Source organism: Stegodyphus dumicola, chromosome X1 (genome assembly GCF_044657685.1).
Source record: "Stegodyphus dumicola isolate Sdum_Otavi_A_Nest chromosome X1, ASM4465768v1".
Lineage (NCBI taxonomy): Eukaryota > Metazoa > Arthropoda > Arachnida > Araneae > Eresidae > Stegodyphus > Stegodyphus dumicola.
The window spans coordinates 245,177,095-245,199,618 of record NC_140780.1 but is presented as its reverse complement, the minus strand read 5'-3'; the positions used below and the strand labels follow the sequence as shown (position 1 = coordinate 245,199,618).

Here is a 22,524-nt window from a genome sequence, read left to right as displayed (position 1 = left end):
ATACGCGTGTAGAATGAATTAGTTATACACTAATATTTATGTAAGCACATGTCGACTATAATTACTGGAGGAATATTGCAAAAATACATACAAAACACCAAAACACGCGTTAAATATGCTCACATAGTCAACAAACGCAAGGTCAGTTGAATTAATCTGAGATTACAAAAAAGAAAGGAAAACTTGAACCTTGTCCGAAATACGGTACACATTATTTCGAGACGCTATAGAATATATATTTTTTTACATCAATGAAATACAAATGATAAACATTTCGCAAAATATTTTGCGGGTGGAAGGACTATGAAATCAATCATCAACAATACCATAAACATTCTAGCACATTTTCTCTGATTAGATAATGTTTCAAAGCTAGAACGTTTACTCATTTTAGATCCAGTCTTTTTTCCTACTTCACTGTGTTTCAGCACATTTATCATGCTGCACCACTTTATTTTGACGGGCCTCTTCACAGCTGTGATAATATTAGCCCGATCGGTTACTGCTGATGACAACGAATGTAGTGAATGCGATATGAATTCTTGTGAACCACCAGAGGACTGTTACGCGGGCTTGGTTAAAGATTTTTGTAACTGCTGTTATAAATGTGCACGTCGAGAAGGTGAAAGATGTGATCATGACGATTTACATATTGAAGGATTCGGTCACTGTGGAGACAATTTGGAATGCCGAATGAGGACTGATTTAGCTTGGGAAGATCCACCGGAAGCCATATGTACTTGTGTCAGTCAGGATCCTTTATGTGGAAGTGACGGTATAACATACGACAATATCTGCCAGCTAAATGAAGCTCGTTACCGCAGAAGAGATGGACTCAGGGCAATCTCTAGAGAGCCCTGTGTGAAACGTGAGTTTATTTACATACAGTTTAGCTTTAAATAAAAGGATCCGTAATATAATAAAACATAAAATATCTAAGATCTATAACGCTCATAAAAATACTTTAAACCTGAATGCAGAAAAAAATTTGCAGTTATTTACGATCTTTTAATTGGTTATATCGGATGAAAAGAACCTAATATGTTTTTGGTATGTACAACTAATATGTTGTTCGAAAATATTTTAAAATGAGAGCTAGAGTCCATAATTTAAATTAAGGTAAAATCAAGTTTCAGTTCGTGGTAGTTTTAAAGAAAACGTCAATGAATTTCGAGGTGTAAAGGTAAAGAGATCCTCTTCTTCAAATTATTCTGCTAATCAGTTTCAGTTGAAGGCTGATATTGATTAGCTGACTATATTAACGTTTGATTGACCGATCAAGTATATTCTTTAAAAGAAACGTCAATTGAAGGTTGAATTTTACCTAAATTTAATTTAATTTCAGACTAACTTCTGAATTTTAGATAAACTCTTACTCCGTTTAACAACCATTTGGGAGAATTCTGTTGCTGTTTCAATTTTGAGTTCCCTCGCTAGTACCCAGTTTCCGTTAGTTACACTGATATGTTACTCCTTGATTTTTTTTTGTTTGTTTGTTTGTTTGTTTGTAAATAGTTTTGATTTTTAGTCTTATACTTTTGTAAGTTTTCTGTTTTCCGTTTTGAAACCTCTGTTAGTGTTCATCGCTTGTCTGTTGGACATTTTGTATGTTTTAATTTTTCATTTCCAGTTTTCTTTGCATTTGTGTTAGATATTGAGATTTTGTTAATTAATCAAACAACTGGCAATTTTTTAATTTTGTCAATTATTTTTTATTCTTTATTTATTAGGCATTTTTTTAGCTTTCATTATGATTTTTCTCTTACAATTTTAGCTAGTTTTATTACCTATTATTTAGCTATTTTCAATTTTTCTCCTATTAAATTTGGTTTTCCTTATCGTTTTAACAAGCATTCTAGCAGTTTTGTAAATTGCTTCATAAAAAAAACATGAGCTTTTTAAACTTTCGATATTTGCTCAACTGCAAATAACAGATGATTATTCCTTTACTTTCGTTTCGGTAGAATATTTTTGCTTCTTGAAAACGAAAGCAGGTCCCAAAACTGTCTTTCACGCGAAGCACAGAACTCTTTTTTCATAAACGTTAAACGTAACCTGAATCTTATCTTAATTTAAATTTCAGTATGTATTCTGCCTTTATATTAAAGCATGCAATCGGTATACATACTTTAGATGTAATAGATCATTTTCCCTCAGCGAACTTGTAGTTACAAAAATAGCATTTATGAAAATATACAGATAAGTACCGCAAACCTCTCAAGTACATCTGAACTAAAGAATAAAATAGGCATTCAGGTTGCCTAATTATTTTCTAAAACTGCAGAATACATTAAAGCTTCATTAAATAGTATTCCTTCAGATGTTTTATTAGTATTTTAATGATGTATTCAGTTATTTTTGCTTACTCGTGCTTCAGAATGAACTAGGAGTAAATTATCTGATAATTTTCAAGTTAGGATTCAAAAGCGATATATTCTGCTCATACAAATATTTTTTCTATGATTTATGTACAAAGAAAGAAAAAACTTAACTGTTAACGACTAAAAGAATTCAACATTTACAATTAAGAAAACATTTCAGTAAAATTGTAGTATATGAGGACTAATTTTATTTATTATTGAAGAGGTTTCGCAAGTGAATAATCAATATTGAAATCGATTGGCGTTTTATCAAATTTATCAACATTATAAGTTTTGAGAATTTATAAAATGTTGCTGAAATTACAAACTTTGAGAAAGAAGTATAAAACACCTCTTTTGTCATCCATCAAAAAATGGAAGATTTAGTGACATAATTTTTGTTTAGGTGCCGTTGATGAGATACCTTCTTTCATTTATGTTTGTTTATTTGTAAAAATATGCATATATTTTTTTTCTCCTGAATTGAAATATGGTATATGTCGCCTTCAGCTGAGTATCTGTACCTTATTTCTACATTTCGTAATTCTGCATATTTCGAAAGTAACTAGAAAATTACTGGAAGGGAAAACTATAAACTACATTTTCATGTTGCAACTTAATATGGGGTTGATGTCTCAGATGACTGATGGCTACTGCACTACACAACATTCATAATTAAGAATAGGTGCACTTAGTGGCACCTATTCTTAATTATCAATTTATTATCAGTAAAAATTAATTGAATTTTTTTTTATCAGAATAGCACGAAGTTTCTTAAACAAAATAAAAGGTAGTTGACAAAATTTCTTTTTGAATCATTTTTCAATTGAAGTACGATTAATTATAAAGTACAATATTGAATAATATTAGTATTTAATACTGATTGCAGTCAATATTCCTGTTTGGGTGAAGATATTGGAATGCGGCAGAGCACATGAGAAGCTATCTGCCTAAGGGGTGGGATGCCTTCGTGGAGAACTTGAGATGGGGAAATGGGTTCATACTCCCGTTAAACATGGGGAAAAACCATGAAAACCAACCATGCAGCCAGTCTATTTGCCTGGAACCAAGCCTACTTCGAACTCCCAGCATTTAACGGTCTTAACCACTCAGCCAGTAGTGTGCTCTTCTGTTTGGAAATATTCTACCTAAATTCGTGCCGCTATGGTAAGCAATTATTACAAATATCTAAGAGTAGTATAAAATGCAAAATACAGACACGTATATCACGTGAATGTGTATAGGTTGCATAAGGAAGAAATAAATATAAAGCAAATAAAATATTCCTTCTACCTAATTTTGATGTAAAATAAAACATTCTACATTAGAGGAATATAATTGGAATATCCATCTGCTGTCAAGAGAAAACAAGTAACAAAATATGACTTATAGTAAAAATAAAATTAACTTTAGTACGTGATTTCCTTTCTGCTGCAAAGAATTATTAAAAAGGAGCTAGTTCTGCTAATATTTTTAAGACTTCTAAATGAGAATTTTGCGTGCAGAATTTTGAATAAAAGTTCTCCACCCCCGAACTAAAACATTATTTCTCAATTCCAACTTTTTTACCTTTTAAATATTTACTAATGCATTTTCAGTTCCCTCCCCCCCCCCAAAAAAAAGACTTTACAAAACGTTACGAGAAATAACCTTTTAAAGTTAAATAAAGCAAACTTATAGCTAAAAACATTTTAACTTATGATTATTTTGATATATTACTAAGTATATTTTTCTTTCTAAAACTGTCATAAAACAAAATAAGGTTTAACAATAAAATCTTATTTTGTTCTTTTATTTTATTATTAATACTGCACAGTCGATGTGGTCGAGCCCCATGTTGCAGAAACCAGTCAATACCTGGTCGATCCTACAACGCCAGTTGAGTGCTGACAAAGTGTTCCAAAATTGTAACGTAACGTTCAGTAGTTATCGTTTCTCGTACGAAAAAGGGTCCGATAATGCCTCTGGCGCATACCGCAGCCCATGCCATAACTTTAGGCGAATGCAGTGCTTTTTCTTCACACAAATGAGAATTTTTGGTACCCCAAAATCTCCAGTTTTGTTTATTAACGATTCCATTCAAATGAAAATGTGCCTCATCTGTGAACCAGATGCAGCTCACATCAAATCTGCCGTTGTCGATCATTGTTAGAATCTGATTCGTAAAGTCAATCCTTTGTAGCACAGCTTTTATGGGTATGGCCTGATGACTTATTTTGTATAGAAACAGTCGTAGGCTATTTTTAATTTTGTATAGAAACAGTCGTAGGCTATTTTTAAATATTTTTTGTGTGCTCGTGTACTTCAAACCTGTCTCTGATGCAATACGTCGGATGCTTTTCCTAGGATTTTGCTGAACAAATCCAGAAACTTTGGCTGCATTTTCAGGGGAGACTATAGTTTGCTTAGGCCCAACATTTCCCTTTCGATCATCAGTCAAGCTGCCAGTCTATTCGAATTTCGCGTACAGCATGCGAATGGTTTTCACATCGGGTCCAACTGGAACATTGAATCGGTTTCGAAAACTGCGACGTGTTGCCGTAGGACTGTGTTATAATCGGTGAAATTCCAGAACCAAAATATACGTTGTTTAATGGAATACAATACTTCACTTTCTACGCTAGCCTCTTTTCACTAGCCAACAGTTGTACTGATCACTTCCGACTTCGAAGCACATTTTAAAGGCTATTGATAGGTCATTGCGATTAGAGCGCTATCTGTTAACTAATTTCATAACTAAATTTTATAAACTTTTGTACACCATTTTTACAGTTTTGCTAATAAACGTACAGTTTACCGCATAATTCTATCGATCTTTGTTGTAGAGGTATTTAATTTTGAAATCAGGGCTTATTCGCTGATCACCCTGTATATGCATAAAGATTCGTCATTATTTGTTAAAAAAGAAGATTCCTGCCTTCAAATAATAACAAAGCATTATTTGAATTCAGTTCTATTATTCGACAGATTCACACACATGTGAAAACAAATTAAGATATTTGCGTAATGCTCATTTAACGATAATCGCCTGATGCAGTTTTGCTGCTACCAACATCCTCCAGATTCGAGAAATAGATTCACTGCGTAGGTAGCCATGAAACTATAAAATGAAATAATAAAAGAAAATTTTTGAATTTTTACAATAAATTTATACAATTAAGAATTATAAAGCATTTTTAAGGTTCAAATTCTAATCAACATCTAAAGTTTTCGCCACAAAAAAACATTTGCGTTCATTTTACCTGGAGAAAATATTTTATATATTTAACTAAAATGCAAGTCCGTAATCCAAACTAATCCCTCATTTATGACGATAAATTATATTTCAGCACTAACCTATTCATTCGATATAGTACAGTACCAATATTGAATGAAATATACACACAAGTATTCCTCCCTTCAGTATGCCCTGTTTTGTCTTCCCGATATTGTACAATAACGAATCTGAGCATGTATCATGTGTAAATAAATGAAAGCAGAGTATTTAAACCCAGACAGAGAAATAAAAAGCACCGTGTAACTTGCGAATCAGTTTTTATTAAATTTGCACTAACTGAAATTTTTACGAATGAGAGAAAAGCATTTATGTAATAAACTTTTCATTTGCTGTTGATTTTATAATTTCTGTAATTTGCAGTCATCTATGTTTATATTTTCAGCACCAAGGATTATTTCAGCTCCGCAGGATATTCAGAACTCTACCGGAACATCTATAGCTCTGACATGTGAAGCAAGTGCTTGGCCTGTGCCCTCCATTCAGTGGGAGATGCAGCAAGATAATTCAATTATCATACTACCAGGTAAATGAAAATACTATTCGTAACATACTAAAACTAGGGACTAAATACATTGTAATGAAAAGTATATATCACATTCCAAATGATCTTTGCATACAAAGGACTTGAATTAATTACTATTTACCATAACTAAAAATTACAGCATGATCAAGTTCTGAGATGCCAGTATAGTATAAGATGAACAAGTTTTTGATGCCGGTATACAAGATGAACTTGTTAATTTTGATTTTATTTAAAGATAAGCTCACGATAATTCTAGAAAACTGAGAGAAACATATATTCTAAAAAAAAATTCCTGAATTACTGGAAGTTAAAATATTTATTTTCTTAAATAAACGTACAGCTTTATGAAGAAAACATATTGAATTAAGAGTAGTACAATTAGATTATTTTACACCACTTCAGCCATATACGTACTAAATGTTGTAAGGCAAGCTTGAAGCACTTTCAATTATCTGAAATATAATAAAACATCAGAAAATTTTCCATTCTGATAACACGTTCTTGTGAATACAATATGTGAAGCAAATGCTTGGCTAGCGGTGTCCAAACTAGGGTGTGCGAAAGATCCCTAATCAAAAATAAAAACACTACAGACTTGAGAAATTTAATTTATGCATTCTTTTTTTAATTTACTTAATTTATGTTGAATTTCTATAAGGCTGAGATCAGCCTGAAAATTAATTATTTTTCGTCGCACACAGCGCGCACTGCAATTCGTGCTAATTCTTTCCAAACTGGTATATTACATAGGCCTTTAAGCTGAACAACAAGAAAAAAAATCATATAAAATGGTTATGTTCAGAATTTTATTTATTTCAGAAGAAAATACTCTATATAAATAGAAGATATTATTATTATTGGTCAAAGACTTTACACCACTATCTGTCTTGTTTTTTCTACGTTTGTTGCTATTTTTCGCATGTTTTATCTCAATTTTTACTCTGCGATGTATATCGGTAACCTGCAATCATATCAACATTTTAATGGCTATCATGTTTTTTATCATGTTTAGTATTTTTCAGTATCTTGAATGAACAGCTTTTACTGATCTTAGTTACTACATTAAAATATTTTAGCAAGAGGCTCAGTCTCAGTATAAAACATAAAATGTTATAAATGTACAAGTAGTCTAGAGGTCTGAATTTCGTAGCATATCTTCAATCACAGCCATAGTCAATAACATTAACTAAAAACTTCGTAATGGTATTATTTACCTTTTCAACTTTTGTGACAAGTCCAAAGTTGCACTCCAATATTAATTTTTCTAACGTCTAATCCAATCAAAATACCTTTCTTTAACGTAATAAGAGAGAGAAAAGGTATTTAAAGCACCACTTACCTTTTTTGATTAATTAGTTCATAAACTGTTTTCTTAAAACCTAATTAACAAACTTAATTAACTGTATATAAAACGTAACTTAAAAGAATTTCCACTCTGTTAACAAGATCTTGACGTAAAATGATTTTGCTACTATTTGAAGGATTTTTTTCTTGAAGAGAGGGGCAAATATTTTGGTTTCGAGTGTCGGCTTTCAAATGTATTATCCAACTCATATTCTGTTGCCCAAGATTCATGCGCAATATTTTATGGTGTGCACAAATCATGCATTTGTTACCAGCACATTTTGTATGAGTAAGTACTGATAGTTAAGTTTCGTTATTTTCTTGAAGACATGCAGAACGACCAATATATAAAGCAGCATAATTGTTTCCATAATGCGAAGGATTGTTTTAAGAATGTATTTATAGAACTCAATAGCAGTTTTTAAATGCTCAAAATTTTAAACTTTCTAGTAAAATCAGTTATAAACCTTAGGCAGATAGACCTCGAGTGCTTTGTCATAATTAATTAAACCAAACTTAACGCCTCACCAGTGGTTAAGACTGCTAAATACTGTGTCTTGACCAGCTTGTGTTCGAAACCAGAAGAACGGGCTGGCTGCATGATTGGTTTCCGTGGCTTTCCTTATGTGTATGTGAACCATTTTCCATCAGAAAGTCCTCCAAGATGGAGTCCAAGTCCATAGTCCCTTCTCTATGGCAGATAGCCTTCGCGGCCTTGCCATATTTAAATAACCTAACCTAGCCTTTTGACAATCTCTTGTTGGTAGAACCTGAAACGTAAGAAGGAACAACACTTACTTCATGTTCTTGACTACGTCTGAAACTTTACAGTATTTGAAAAAGACGTTTGAAATCGTACATAAGAGTAAGGGAGGAGAATAAGCCATTTCAGTTACCATTGTTTCAATAGATTATTTTGGACAGAAAGTTGAAAAATTCACTTCCTGGTTTTAGGGGGGAGGAAAAGAAAAGAAATTATAACAACAATGAGAAATAGATTTAAATTATAGGTTAAAGGGGAAAAACATTTTCCTGTTTTCTTGGTGGCATGTTTAGGAAAAGAAAAAAAGGATGAGATATCTGAAAAACCAATTAGCAAAGATAAATATCGTAGAGGTAAATGAATCCTAAATTTTCTCGAATCTGACAACTAAAAGTTTCAAGAGTTCTCAAAAGGAAAATGTTCTCAAATCTCTTAAATCTGTCATATCAGAATATAACGAAGAGAAAAAAAGATTTTTTTTTTCTAAAACATTAAAAGTTTTTAATTGAATCAAAATTTTTAATTTATATTTAACGAAGAACAATGGAACTGTTTTAAAAATATACATATATCTATTAAGATTCAAATGAAACGCAGCAAATGAAATGTATAAAATGTTTTAATCTTACCCTCACTTTCTCAATATAATTGCCAAGAAAAAACATTTTTAGTAACAGTTCCAGTTTATTAATCAAAGCAGCTGTAGAGAGGGGGGGGCATTATTTTAGTTTATAACAGACATAAACTCTAAACAAAGAACTCTGAATTCTTTCTCGTAAATTAGGATACAGGGCCATCAATAGGTGATGTTTGTGACCAAAGTTTACTGATAGGCAATAATCACTCTACTTTTTCAATCAGTGCTTCAACTGAACAATTTAATTTGTTCAACGTTTTGAGTCAAAACTTTTTACTTATTTTAGGTTATGATTCAAAAGATCTGAATCACAAAAAAAACAAGCGCGAAGATTCGAGTTTTCAAATCTCGAATACTTCACGAGATTCGGAGATTCTAATGTCCTGTTCCTAGAATAATGTTTATATGCTAGAATTTTAAAAAGGGGGAAAGGAGGAAATATGAGTGAAGCGCTTAAGAAAGTGGGAATATTAAATAGCAGGTAGCAAAATTATAAATAGCATACCGTTATTGCTATTGTAACAAATCTTATATTAAAAAAAGAAATTTCTTAAGAAATGGGAGAGGTTTACGAGGCTTTTAGCCAATTGAAAGACACTTACACATACACATTCACATTCAGTTCACACTTTCTGCCAAGTTCAACGGTTCGCAGTAGGCTTTATTGAAGATTAAATTCACCTTTTGCCTAAACTAAAACTACTCTAACCTTCTAACTTGAAAGATAAATTTCCCTCTCTGCTTTTACTTCGATGTCCAAAAACTAAATAATTTCTGTAGGAATAATAACAACTAAACTTTATTCTACCTTCAACATGATGCACGAATCTAAAACTAATAAACATAGATTTACTTCCGCTTCTGAGGGGGAATTAACAAACTAAACGAAATTCGAGTTGTTTACAGTTTATAAGTTAATTCTACCGGGCACCTGGCTCGGTAACAATTCACGAACTAAATTATACAGTATTCAACAACAAAGGAAAAACCCATTAACTAGGAGAAATACCGCTTAAGGCGGATACAATCACTTGAGGTTTTTATTCCTATTATCAATTCTTCACTTAATTTAGATTCTCGTTTAAAAATTCTGATGGAGTGATCGAAATAGTAGGAATATAGGATAAGCAAAACAGGTTAATTAAAATAAACCTTACAACGTTTATATGCATTTTCTTAAAGATAGTGGCCTAACTTTAAAATAGGAATTTCTGACAAACACATGTAAAAACAAATGTATCATAAAAGAATATTAGCTGCTGCTTTCAAAATCTTAGCTGCAAATTTCTGAGTTTATGTTTTTTAGTACTACGAACTAAAGGTTTATATTTTTTAATACCTCGAACTGAAGGTTAATGAAGGTTAAAATATGCATGAAGAAAAAATGTTAATTTCAGCCCAATGGACAGAATGTTTAAATGCATAAAAGTTTTCACGCAAGTGCGTGCTTAAAGCACGTCTAGAAATGAATTATATTTTATTTTTATATAGACAGCATTTGGTGCTTTTTTAGATTTTTGTCTCCCCATTGGGTGCGCCATGCTTGCTTTATAATTCAGTCCTTGCAACCTTTGTTGATTTATTAAACGTTTTCCACCTTTTGGGGGAAAATAAAGCATTTCACTTACACAAAGTAATATTATGATGATACTTGCATTTCAAAAAGGGGAAAAAATAGATGCTTTGGACCTGAGTAATGACCGATAAACTCAGCTGATTAGGAAATAGAAATGACGGAACTTTTAAGAATAAATTAATACCCCATAGGCCAGGAGTAAGGAACCTTTTTACACTGTAAGTTGTTACCTTATTTAGGCAAAGGGCACTGTGAAATTAGACAATATGGAAAAAAATGTATTTGCATGTATATACAGGGTGTTATAAATGAATACATACATGTACAGGGTTATAAATGAATACAAGGTTTATAGATGAATGGTGTGGTTTTAAAAATTAATAATAAATTGATGTACACTGCCCTCCAAAAGTTAAGGGACAGCATGTTTTTCAAAGCTCAACCATTACAAAAATGTCGGTAACGTTTAAATTTACAATTCATATGCATGACAGTAACGAAGTTAAAGAAATTATATGGAAAAACAATAGCTACCACCTTTATTTTATAGAAATGAATATTTTTATAGGAATTGGAGAAAAAATGCAAAAATTGTGATCTTTGTTCCTGAACGTTGTTCTTCAGTTGTTATATCAGTTTCGTGGACAATATCCAGGAGAAGTCGTTTGCCCGATTCGTTGAGGTTGCGGGCGATTGGATGGTGGAAAAGGGGATGTCACAAGCTCATGCTACTAGACTTCTCAATGTTTCTAGCAGTGTGGTCTACCGACAATGAAGTCAGTTTGAATCCGAGGATTCTGTGTCTAGAAGACATGTTCCAGGCAGACCTAGAATTACAAAACTTGCGGGAGACCGTTATTTAGCTCTTTCGGCCCAAAGGAGGAGTAACATCACTGTGGCTCAGTTAATGGCAGATCCTTTAGTGGCAACAGGAACAAGAATCTCAGTTACTACAGTGCGCAGACGCTTGCACAATATAAATCTGTATGCAAGACGACGGTGACCCGAGGACACACAGGTGCCCGTTTATGTAGAACACGTCTCCTGGACCAGTAAACAATGAGCGTTTGTTCTCTTCACAGACGAGTCCAGTTTCACATTGGACAGTGATTCAGGTCGTCAGCTGATCTGGAGGGAACAATGTACAAGATACAACCAGTGGCACATTGTGGAAAGACACAGTTACAGAGATGGTGGAATAATGGTTTGGGCTGGGCTCTTTCTCGGTGGTCACACTGAACTGCATGTGGTCCATGGAGGAACTTTGACCGGTGTGAAATATCGAGACGAAATCCTTGATCAATATATGCGCCCATATACTGCTGCTATTAGTCCTGGCTTTCTTCTAATGGACGACAAGGCTCGACTGCACCGAGCTCGGGTTGCTGACGAATATCTTGAGGGTCACGGTATAGAGCGGGTGAAATTCTCAGCTCAGTCCCCAAACCTGAATCCGATAGAACATTTTTGAGACTACCTTGGGAGACAGGTAAAAACTAAAGGCTTAAAAAGGAACTCCGAAAATATTTTATAGTATATGTCTTTAGTCAGATTTCTCGTCAGATCAGACGTTTACTCATCCTTGACTTTTTCAGGTATTATTTGGCATAAGAAAGATGAGTGAATTTAAATTTATCTTTTTCATTCTTAAAAATTATATGTTTAAAAACCCTAGCACTCCCATCCCTCTCCCCTATCACTAAACCACACTAGAGGACTTTCGTCTCGCCATATATTTGGAATTCTCCAATGCCGCAAAGACATTATACATTTACGAGCATCCATGTCTTCTCCGGGTTTCGAACCAATGCCTTTCAGTACCGCAGTAGGTTCCCCTAACAAATATACCGTTTGGGCGACGTTTAGCCATCTATAGTATTTAATTAACAGCATTTTATTATTGTAAAACAAATGTAACATTGGCTACACACGTAGATATTTGAGTTATGTAATTGCTTAAAATTTCACAAAATTAGGGCTTACGCATAAAAGAACATACATGATTGGTGGATATTACAATGGAAGATATATTATCCACTCATCGATATTATTCAATATATAAGTTTACAAACTCACAGTATGTATGTGAATGTGTATTTACCATGTGCTCTGTGTATAAATCTTTATTTTTACAGATACACTTGCACTTGTAAAAATTATATATTATCAAAACATCACAAGAGATTTTTATATCATTTTTCTCCTTAAAATTGTACAGACATTAGGTTTTTTTTTTTTTTTTTTTTTTTTTTTTGAAAGCAGACAAGATGAAAAATAGCAAACGCCTTCGCCGGGAATCAAACCACGGACCTCTGGAATACCGCCCCAGCGTGCAGAACCACTACACCACGAAGGACGCTAGGAGAGTGGGAGAAATACCTTATAAAGTAACTCCCTGATATATATTTTCAGTGACTAATTGATAACTGTAGTTCTAATAATAACGAATAACATTTTCAGCGTTTCCATATTAAGACATATTACAATTAATAAATATAGCATCTAAATAATATACTCCAATCAATCTTAAAATGTATGTTTTTGTTACAATTCCTTTTTCCCTTAACACTTTTATTGCAATTCTTCTTTAATTCATTTAATGATCATGCCAGTTTAAGCTGTTTTCAGATAAATGTGCTTAAACGCTCCTTACAGTTTTTATTCAGCATTAAGCGATTTTCAAAACATGTAAGTTCTTCTTTCACGAGAAATAATTCTTACATGAGACTTTATTTGAGCTTGCTTTCTGAAGTTATAACTAGTTTTCTCTTGTTTTCACATCGGTTATCATCTGGTGGGCCGTTCTTTTAATGCTTATTGTTCTAGAATGATTGAAAATTAATATTAGAAATAAAGGCTTAAAATATCTTCAGTCAGATTTCTCGTCGGAGCAGACGTTTACTCATCCTTGACTTTGGCAGGTATTATTTGGCATAAGAAAGAGGAGCGAAGTTAAATTTATATTTTTCAGTCCTCGAAATGATATGTTTAAAAAAATAACTTTTAATTTCAGTAATTAACTGTTAAAATTAACTTTTGTTCGCTTGTTTGTTTCAGAGAAAGAATGTTTCTTTTATCCACGATGAACTGTTATTCTACGTGTTAAAATAGTATATATTTTGCTTCAGTGTAATAGTGCTTTTAATCTGGAGAGAGATGCAATATAACTTTATGCTAGTCCATTATCTGTGCAGAAATCATTGATAGAAAGCTGATTTCCTGAAATTAAAGCTCACCAGTGGTCGAGCGGTAAGTCGCTGAACACTAGTAGTTTGGTACGAGATTCGAATTCCGCAAGGCTGACTGGATGGGCCTTTTCGTGGTATTCCCCATGTGTATATATATACGAAGCAGTTCCCCTTACAAAGTCCTCCACGAAGGCACCCCTCCCCTAAGGCAGATGGCCCTCGAGGCTTGCTACAATCACATAAACCAAAAACCTAAAATTAAACTTCCATTTATAAAAAAAAACGGTGTTCAATCTGACTTTTAAGCTCTCCGCAAAGGCTAATTGATCAAACTTGAGTACTGTCTGCAAGAACTAATGAATCTAACTCAGAGCTATAGATAAATAAAAATCTGCAGTTCCATCAAAGGAAAACAAAAGCCAAGTTATTCTTTGTTCCCCTTTTATTCCACCTACATTCAACCTTTTATCAAAAATGCAACGAATAAATTCACGTGACCATATGTCATGATATTGAACCATTTAGCTTCGTAATGTTAGGGGCACACGAATATTAGTTAGATTAAAAAAAGAGAAAGAGAGGCCAACCAAATGCATCATTTAAAAGAAGCCGAGAAGAGGAAGAGGCGTGACGCCGCTGATAGACGAGGAAGAAAGTAGGACAAGTTTTTCTTTTTTGTCGGGGCTGTTAGTGGACAGAAAGTACGACTAAAAATTATTAGGTTCAACCAGAACGACTTCAGTCTTCTAAAAAACATAAGCGGTAGTTGAAAGTTTGTCAGTAGCAGTAAAAAAACAGTACAACTCGGTGCATTTGGAGTAAAATACAGATTGACCGGAAGCAACATTTTTTATGACGTAAATCTGCGTTCCGTTTTTTACTTTCAGTGCAAAACTTACTTTATTACACATACTAAAGCAGAAGATGCATAACGAATTTATTTATTATTTTATTACTATCTGCACAAGAAATCGACAGATGTTTGGCAATGTTTCTAAAATTTCAAATTTGAAATTCGAATGAGATTTTGATCTTCTCGAAATACTTTATACCGATTTTTTTTTCTTGGACACGATATTATAAGAGAGTGCAATCCATTGAGATCAATTTATTGAAAGTAATAAATTAAAAATAAAATATATTCTCATTTATTTTCGGTACTATATCACTCTATATTCTGAATGTTTTTAAATATCATTTTTCCCTTCTATAACATTACGTATGTTAGTGCAAAGTCCCAACGGGGTCGGTATACACCCCCCCCAGGGGATCGATTAAATTTCCCAAGGTTTCGATGATGGTGAAAAGATCAAATGAGAGTCGACAGCCAAATATGCACCGGCTTAATCAAAATCCCATTGATTATAAAACAAAATTATTGATAATTAATTGTTTAGTGATATAAAGCTATATCATGAAGTACGGAAGAAATAGCTAAAAATAAATATAAGGGAAAAATACTCAAAAATTATTTAATATATTTTTAAATCAATATTTTTAATTTAAGAATTCTTAAGCAATAAACTATAAAAAAGTAAAACTCAGGAACGCAAGAAAACACATTAAATAAAAAACACGAAGAATGCAAAAATAACGAACTACATTAAAACATACGTCTATTTTTTCATCCATGTCGACCGTTGAAACTTGCTAATAGAAGTTATGCTCAAATAGCAATTACATCATCAATTATGTACGTATACCCTTTACATTTGACAAGATCACTACAAGCAAAGAATCTCTAAGGAGATTAGATATTCTTTGCTGCAAGTTAGCTGCCACTCTCCCCCTCCACCCATAGGAGAAGAAAGTTTCGCACAGTGTTAAAGCATACGTTGTAGAAATTGCTGCTCAGAAAACAAAAATACGGAGTAGATCTCATTTGCGAAAAAACTTTTCACAACGATGCAATGAAACCTCCAAAATGAAAGACCACTTAATAAAAATGCATACAGATAAAAAAAAATAAAAGAAAAAAAAGAATCAATTCGGGGACACTTTAAAAAATTTAAGATAAATTTTAAGATAAATTTTTAAAGCTCTCAAAAAGAAGAATTTTCGATACCATCAAAGAATTATGGAGGAGAATCAAAAGCGTCATAATTTTATAATAATTATAAAAAAATTTCACGTTGCTGAAGAACGTTTGCTATTTCTTTCCTTTATTATAGCAAACTTAAATAAAATTTGTTTTACAGTTATGATTCAATACTAGCTGGCACTATGTCAATGAAAAGACTTTACTAAAGAGTGGATAACTCCTCTAGAGTTGAATTTTGATTAAATTTGGATTGAATATTGAATTAAATTTAATATTTGGGTGGATATTGATAAAAAAATTTATGACAGAAGAAGAATTAGTTGCTTTTTGGAACAAATCCAACTTCGTCATCTGATAAACGTTCTAGAATAGATCATGAGAAAATAGCTAAATGTGCTACAAATGCTAGAATGTGGATGTGCTCAAATTGAAAGAAAAACTCGCCAATGTAAAATTTAAAGTTAGGCAAAATAGCAACCTAATTTTGGCATGGATTTCGAATAAAATTCTATCGATTTCGAGGGCGAATAGACACAGGTTCTTCTCCCGAGGAGGATTTTTTTTTTTTTTCTTTTACCTGAAGAACAGGGATCTGTATTTGGTAATCCTCGAAATCGAGAGAGTTTTATTCAATATCTATCGCCCCAAAATAAGGTTGATGTTTTTTCTAATTTTAAATGAGGGTTGAAGACTATCCACTGTTAATGATATTTTTTCTAATTAAAATGCTATGAAAATAAGTAGCTTGTGTTTTCAATACATTTCTATTAAATTGATTAAAATCCATTCACACTTTTCAGGATAATTTTTTTCAATGTTTAACGTTATCGTTCAGTTACTGTTATCGCATTAGCTATGTTATCAAAGTAAACAACCGTGATCACGTTAAGCAGCTTCTACTATAATCCGCTTCAATAAAGGCCGAGGGGTTGCTATGGAGCTGCATTCCCTTCCTCAGAATTAAATCAGAAATCCTTGATTTTTTTTTAAATCACTCCCCATGTTTGTTTTTGATTTCCTTTTTTTTTAAAAAAAAAAAGAGAGGTGACAACATTGTTTTCTGGATTAACAGCTCGAAAATTTCGCTCCTGTGATCATTCCACTCGTACTTGTAACGTTAACGCTGTAAAAAACATTTTAACTAGTTATTTCATAGCATTTTTATTAAATTATCAGTGCCATTTGTGCTTTTTTTAATCAGTATTTTGTTTCAATTTGTGGTCTTTTTCGTCAAAATTCTTTATTATTTCAGATCCCAACCCCCACACCCCAAAAAATTAGGAAAAAGAGAGCAAGCTTCTCCGCTGATTCCTAGCAACAACAACAACAAAAAAACCCTAATATGGTGGAGGTCGATGTAATCGAGAATTGTGGTGGTGTCGAACATAGCATTTCTTTATTGGTGGTAGATAGCTTTGCCTTTAGTGATGTGTAATGGCATATCTAGCATATAACCTAAAGCGGAAGACGCAGAAGACTGTAAATACTGTTTGTAGCTTGCTGTGCATTAATGTTGGACGCACTTCTTCACAGTCTGTGGGCTATATGGAGCAAAAAGGATTTAAGAAATGGAAACGTGATTTATATTTCAATGAGTATCCCAAAAATTTGAAGTATCCCAAAAATTCGTTTTTGCATTACACCAACTTAAGGCAACAAACAAAAGTCTCTAAATATGTCACTGGATCAAAATAAAATCAAAGAGGCTAAAGAGAATCGAGAGCGACCTGAAAAGCGTAATAAAAACCATAATAGTATGTAGAAAATAAGGTTTGGCATCACGCGAGTACAGTGATCAGGGGCCAAGTGATTTAGATAGCTTACGCTCTAAAAATAAAGGAAATTTCAGGACTACCTTATGATCTGCGGTTCAGTCTGAAGTCAAGGCTCTGGAATATCATCTAAAAACTGCATCTGAGAGCTTCGAAGAAAAATGCACTATATACAAGTTTCGTGATCTAAAAAAATGCTTTAAAGCTGAGATACTCTGATATAAACAAAAGTTAAAAAACAAGTAAAAAATTCGAATTATTTCTCAGTCTTGATTGATGAAACAAATGGTGTTCCTACTATCGAGCAAATATCTGTCTTACGTATTTCGACCAAGAGCAGATGAAGATTTGTCATTCCTCAAAACTTCTAAACCTGCACAAAGTATTTCACAGGCAATCTTGAAAATTTTTTTAAATCTCGGTTTGGACGTCAAATATTCTAAAGGACACGATTATGGTGGCGCTCATGTTTATGAGCGAAGAGTTTAAAGGGATGCAAGCACGTACTTCCGACCATCAATTAAAAGCAATTTCCGTGTGTATGTCACCCTGCTTAAATATTGCAGTCTCGAGTTCTTGCGAAGACATCAGAAATTGTTTTGGGATAGTTGAAAAACCATATTTATTCCCTTTTATCTTCAAAGATACAATAAGTTTTAGAAGATCAATGAATTTTGTCCCGAATGAAAAAATATTGCATTTGAGGAAAGTATGCCCCACAAGATGCGTGAAGAGGCATTATTCTATTATGAGTTTATTATGAATTGCTAGCGCCCGCCGTTGGGTGACGCTCCGAGCATCTTGTCTCTGGGGTGATTCGATTACTTAACATTAGCAATGGAAGAACGAAGGTGTTAGGCCTAAAAGCCGGAAGGCACATCGCTACTAATTATGTTGTAAAACACTACTAGAATATAAATCAAATTTTTACATGCAATTTGTGAAAGTAAGAGCAATGCGTGATCTTTCTTCGATTTTTGGATGTCATGATTACAGAAATTTAGAATGAGGTTTTTAGTTTATAAAGGTATTCTATCTTTCTTTTCCTGTCTGGTGCCTGGCTTAGGAAACATCAACGATTTCGATATATTGGTCAAATTTGATGGGGATAACCATGAAAAAGTCAAATGAGTGAATTTCTAGAAACTAAATCGTCGATTATCGAAATATTTAATAGATGTGAAAAAAAAAGAGATGCTTTTCAAGATACGCGAGCTTTTCAGAATAGTTGCAGTGACAACAGCAGCTCATAGTAGTTAACGACGCTGAATGCCATACCGAAGGATCCGGCTTTGAATTCCGGAGAAGGCATGGATGCTTGTAAATGTATAGTGTTTGTGCGGCATGGGGCACTCTAAATATGCGGCGAGCCGAAAGTCTTCTCGAGAGGTTGGTGGTAGAGGACTACAAGACCCTTACCACCAACCTCTTCTTAGGGTCTTATGGTAGGGAAGAGGTGTGGGAGACTCTCGGACCCGTTCCCCCGGTCTCTATCAAAAATCGGAGGGCGGAATTGAGCAAAGTCGTACTGCCACATATATGGTGCTCAATATGGCTCTTGCAAACGACAGGCGTAATCTTGCACTCTTTAACACGATGAATTTCGTGGGCTTGTTCTGATGTTACTGTCAGACAACTCGGATAAGTAACAACAACAGAAGTGAGCGGTACATAAGAGTTTCGTCATCGGTCGTACTAACTAGTATAGTCCCGCCTCACTAGGTACACTCCCGCCGCACTGACTATGCATTTCCGCCCGAATTTTCAAGGAGAGCACCCCAGGGGCGATCCAAGGGTCTCCCACTCCTCTTCCCCAAACACTAGCCTCTCGAGACTGCTCGCCTTGTTTTTTGAGTGCTCCCTTTGAGGAAAAACAACAACGGTAAAATAGCTTCAAAAACACTCTGGCGCTATTCTTTTCAATTTACTTAAGCACCTGATATATGAATTTATGATAACAGAGTCTTTATGATAGTAGATTAAGAAAACACCTTCGCTCATTTCAGCAAAACCAGAACACATCGCGAATATAAAATTTTTATGACCTCTGCCCCCCCCAATCAAAATCGCGGATTTGAACTCTTAAAGACCCCGTAACAACGCGAATCCCACGATATTATAGGATCATCTTTAAACAGACGTGATCGAATTAAGCGGTATCCACTTTTATTAAATTCCCGTAGTAACACGAGTCCCACGGTTTTATAGAAACATTTGATTCCTGAATCCAGTAACCATGGCCAGATTGCAGAAAATATAGTTAACAAATTTTTGAAGGGGCTTTTTATTATGATCAGTTGACATAAATGGCTCCGAATAGTTAACCCCATCAATGGTAATGCTGTTGTTAGCGAGACCTAGACTTAGACTCTATAATTGACCGAGCTATTGCGAAGAGCAATGTTGCCGGTTCCAGAATTAAAGCCCAAGGGCACTTGACATAAATAAATCCGGACGTGGAGAAAATCTCAGATGAGAAAACGGAGATAAGGGGAAGAAGAGAAGTACCAAAAGGAGCAAGACAATCCAATCGGACAAGTTCGCAAAACGTGACGAGCGATCATAGCTTTCAAGGAGGACCCAAGGCAATGGAAATCAATGACTACAATACGAGAAGATACACTACGGCAATAGTTCCAATGACAAATTCTAATACAATTAAACAACATCAATCAGTAGTGCTAAATACAACACAATACAAAACAACTATACAACACAATTTAAATACAACTATTCAACGAAGCTACAGAAGAACTTCAATCAAAATCAGATGCATTGGAAGTATAAATAGCTAACAATTGAGGATCTAAGTGAAAAAGTTGTCATCTCCTCCCATGAAGGTATGAGCTACAAGTGGTCTGACACTTCTATCTTCGAAGAGAATTTCATAAATAAAGACTTGGGAGTAATTAACAAAGTCACATTGAACAGCTTTGTTGAAGAATTTTTCATTAGATCTTCTGATGTAATCTGGAATCGTCTCAAGTTCTAAGTCTCTGTGTAAAAGTTTATTGCGGATAAGATAGTGTGAATCAGTAATAATGCGCAGAAATTTGTTTTGCGCTACTTGTAATTGATGTAGTTGAGTTTGAGTGACCGTGTTCCAAGCAGGAGCAGCATAACAATGTATCGGTCGAATGCAAGTGGTATATATATCGAGACCTATTTTAGAGGCAGAGCTTTTATATTCAATATTTTATTTATTCATTTATTTTATCCTTTCATCGAAAACCTGAACATGTTTCGAAACGGCAGAATTCCAGTCGCGCCATCTATTGAGGAAATTTCAACATATGTTTATTGAAGCGTTATCTTTTTCTTCTCTCATCATGGTCTTTAAAAAAAAAAAAAAGAAAGAATGAATGAAAAGAAAGTAAAAGAAAAGAAAAAAAAAAAGAGAAAAAGAAAGCAATGAAATGTAGTCTAAATAAATAAATCTTTTTTTTTAACTTCTATTTTAATTTTATTTATTTATTTATTTATTGGTAAGTTTGGCGCGAGGGAAAATAAAATTCGAAACACATCAAGAGCATTGGTGTAAATCAGTGAGCATTTTATGTTGAACCACGACGCTACTTTTAAGTAAGCAAAAATTTTACGTTTTTCAAAACAATAATTTTTAGGAAATTTGTAGTTTTCATTAGTTGGATTAGTTTCAAATATCCCAGTGCAAATAAAATAATTTTACAGTCAAGGTACTTCGTAGCAACTGAACGGAACAGAACGGAAAATCTATGCAAGGGTAGGTTAAATGAATATGGCAAAAGCGCACGAAAGTTATCTGCCTACGGACAGGGATGCCTTCGTGGAGGGCTTTCTAATAAACATATGGAAATCCTCATTTCTTAAACTTGTAACACAATACAGTAAACAAGAATACTTTAATATTCAACATATATTATTGAACGAAGTTATTAAGTGATGATTTACACTTTTTTTTTTTTTTTTTTTTCAATTTCAGGAAACAATACTCGTGTTGCTATCCAGTCTCGCAGTGGGCCGGGGGCAGAAGAAACTACAAGTTGGCTTCTGTTTTTTAGTCTCGCAGAGGAAGACGAAGGAACTTATATTTGCAAAGCTGAAAATTATCTTGGATCAAGTTCGAGCTCTGCAAGAGTTTCCGTATTTTCCTAATCCGAATCACTAGGTTTAATAATCAGAAATCAATTAAAATCAGCTGCACTATAAGAAGCTGTAAATTTAAATGTCAGTACTGACGTCTGCTGCAAATTTGAATACGTTTTTAACATGAATGTGATTTCAGAGGACTTTATAACACATCATTATAAATACATTTCTTTCCTAGCAATTCTAATTCATGATCATTTTGTAATTAATTAAGCATCTAATTCGATTCTGATAATCAAAATCATTTTTAGAATTTTGTATAATGCAATTTCGCAGTGGAGCGTTTTCACTATTACATTCTACAGATGCAGAATAATTTGATGTTCACAGCGCGTTTGGTTTTGCTGTAAACACTTTAGAAATAGACTTCGTTTAATGTCTTTATCAGTAAGTAAACGCATTAAATATTAATTAATTTAAATATATTTATTTAAATTAATTAAGGTTACCGTTGCTTTATGTAGCTCTCATTTATTCCAGATAGTGAATAATAAATTTTCCCCGAGATACTGTTGTAAATGCTTAATGCGTTCCGAAGATGATTCATTTCATTGGCTTCTTATCGGCTTCAGCTCCCCCTTCCCCCCCCTACTGTAGGATTACTAGTAGCAAATGCAAACTTGGAAACTTCTATCTATCAAGACGGATGCGGGGAAATGTAATCGAACAGGAAGTAGCAATGTTATTCTTACCGGAAATGCAACTGCAAAGGAAGGAACCCAGTGTCTCATTTACAAATGACTACTTTCCCTTGTGTTGATTAAACCCTTTCGCTTTATTCATAATTTCTGAATGGGTCAAATTATGACTGATTTTAATAGTGCCTGGAAATTTCCGTAGCTTCGTTGTTTTTCTTCAGAAGAGCATACATCGGTGGAAAAGAAACATATCAAATTAATTACTTAATGTAATATC

General features: G+C 33.6%; 1 protein-coding gene across 1 annotated transcript; it reads left to right on the top strand.

The window, feature by feature from the left end:
• Positions 1–401: 401 nt before the first annotated feature.
• LOC118197487 (insulin-like growth factor-binding protein-related protein 1) lies at positions 402–22,119 on the top strand. The gene is made up of 3 exons (XM_035368997.2): positions 402–868; positions 6,020–6,160; positions 21,443–22,119. Exons 1-3 carry the CDS (start codon positions 439–441, stop codon positions 21,613–21,615), a joined length of 744 nt encoding a protein of 247 aa, XP_035224888.1. The 5' UTR covers positions 402–438; the 3' UTR covers positions 21,616–22,119.
• Positions 22,120–22,524: the final 405 nt, after the last annotated feature.

What these genes read in the sequence shown, in the direction of transcription:
- LOC118197487 (XM_035368997.2), top strand. Translation starts at nt 439, where the DNA reads ATGCTGCACCACTTTATTTTGACGGGCCTCTTCACAGCTGTGATAATA. An exon ending in TAGAGAGCCCTGTGTGAAAC is followed by an intron (nt 869 to 6,019) that starts GTGAGTTTATTT and finishes TTATATTTTCAG; the next exon opens with CACCAAGGATTATTTCAGCT. An exon ending in TTCAATTATCATACTACCAG is followed by an intron (nt 6,161 to 21,442) that starts GTAAATGAAAAT and finishes TTTCAATTTCAG; the next exon opens with GAAACAATACTCGTGTTGCT.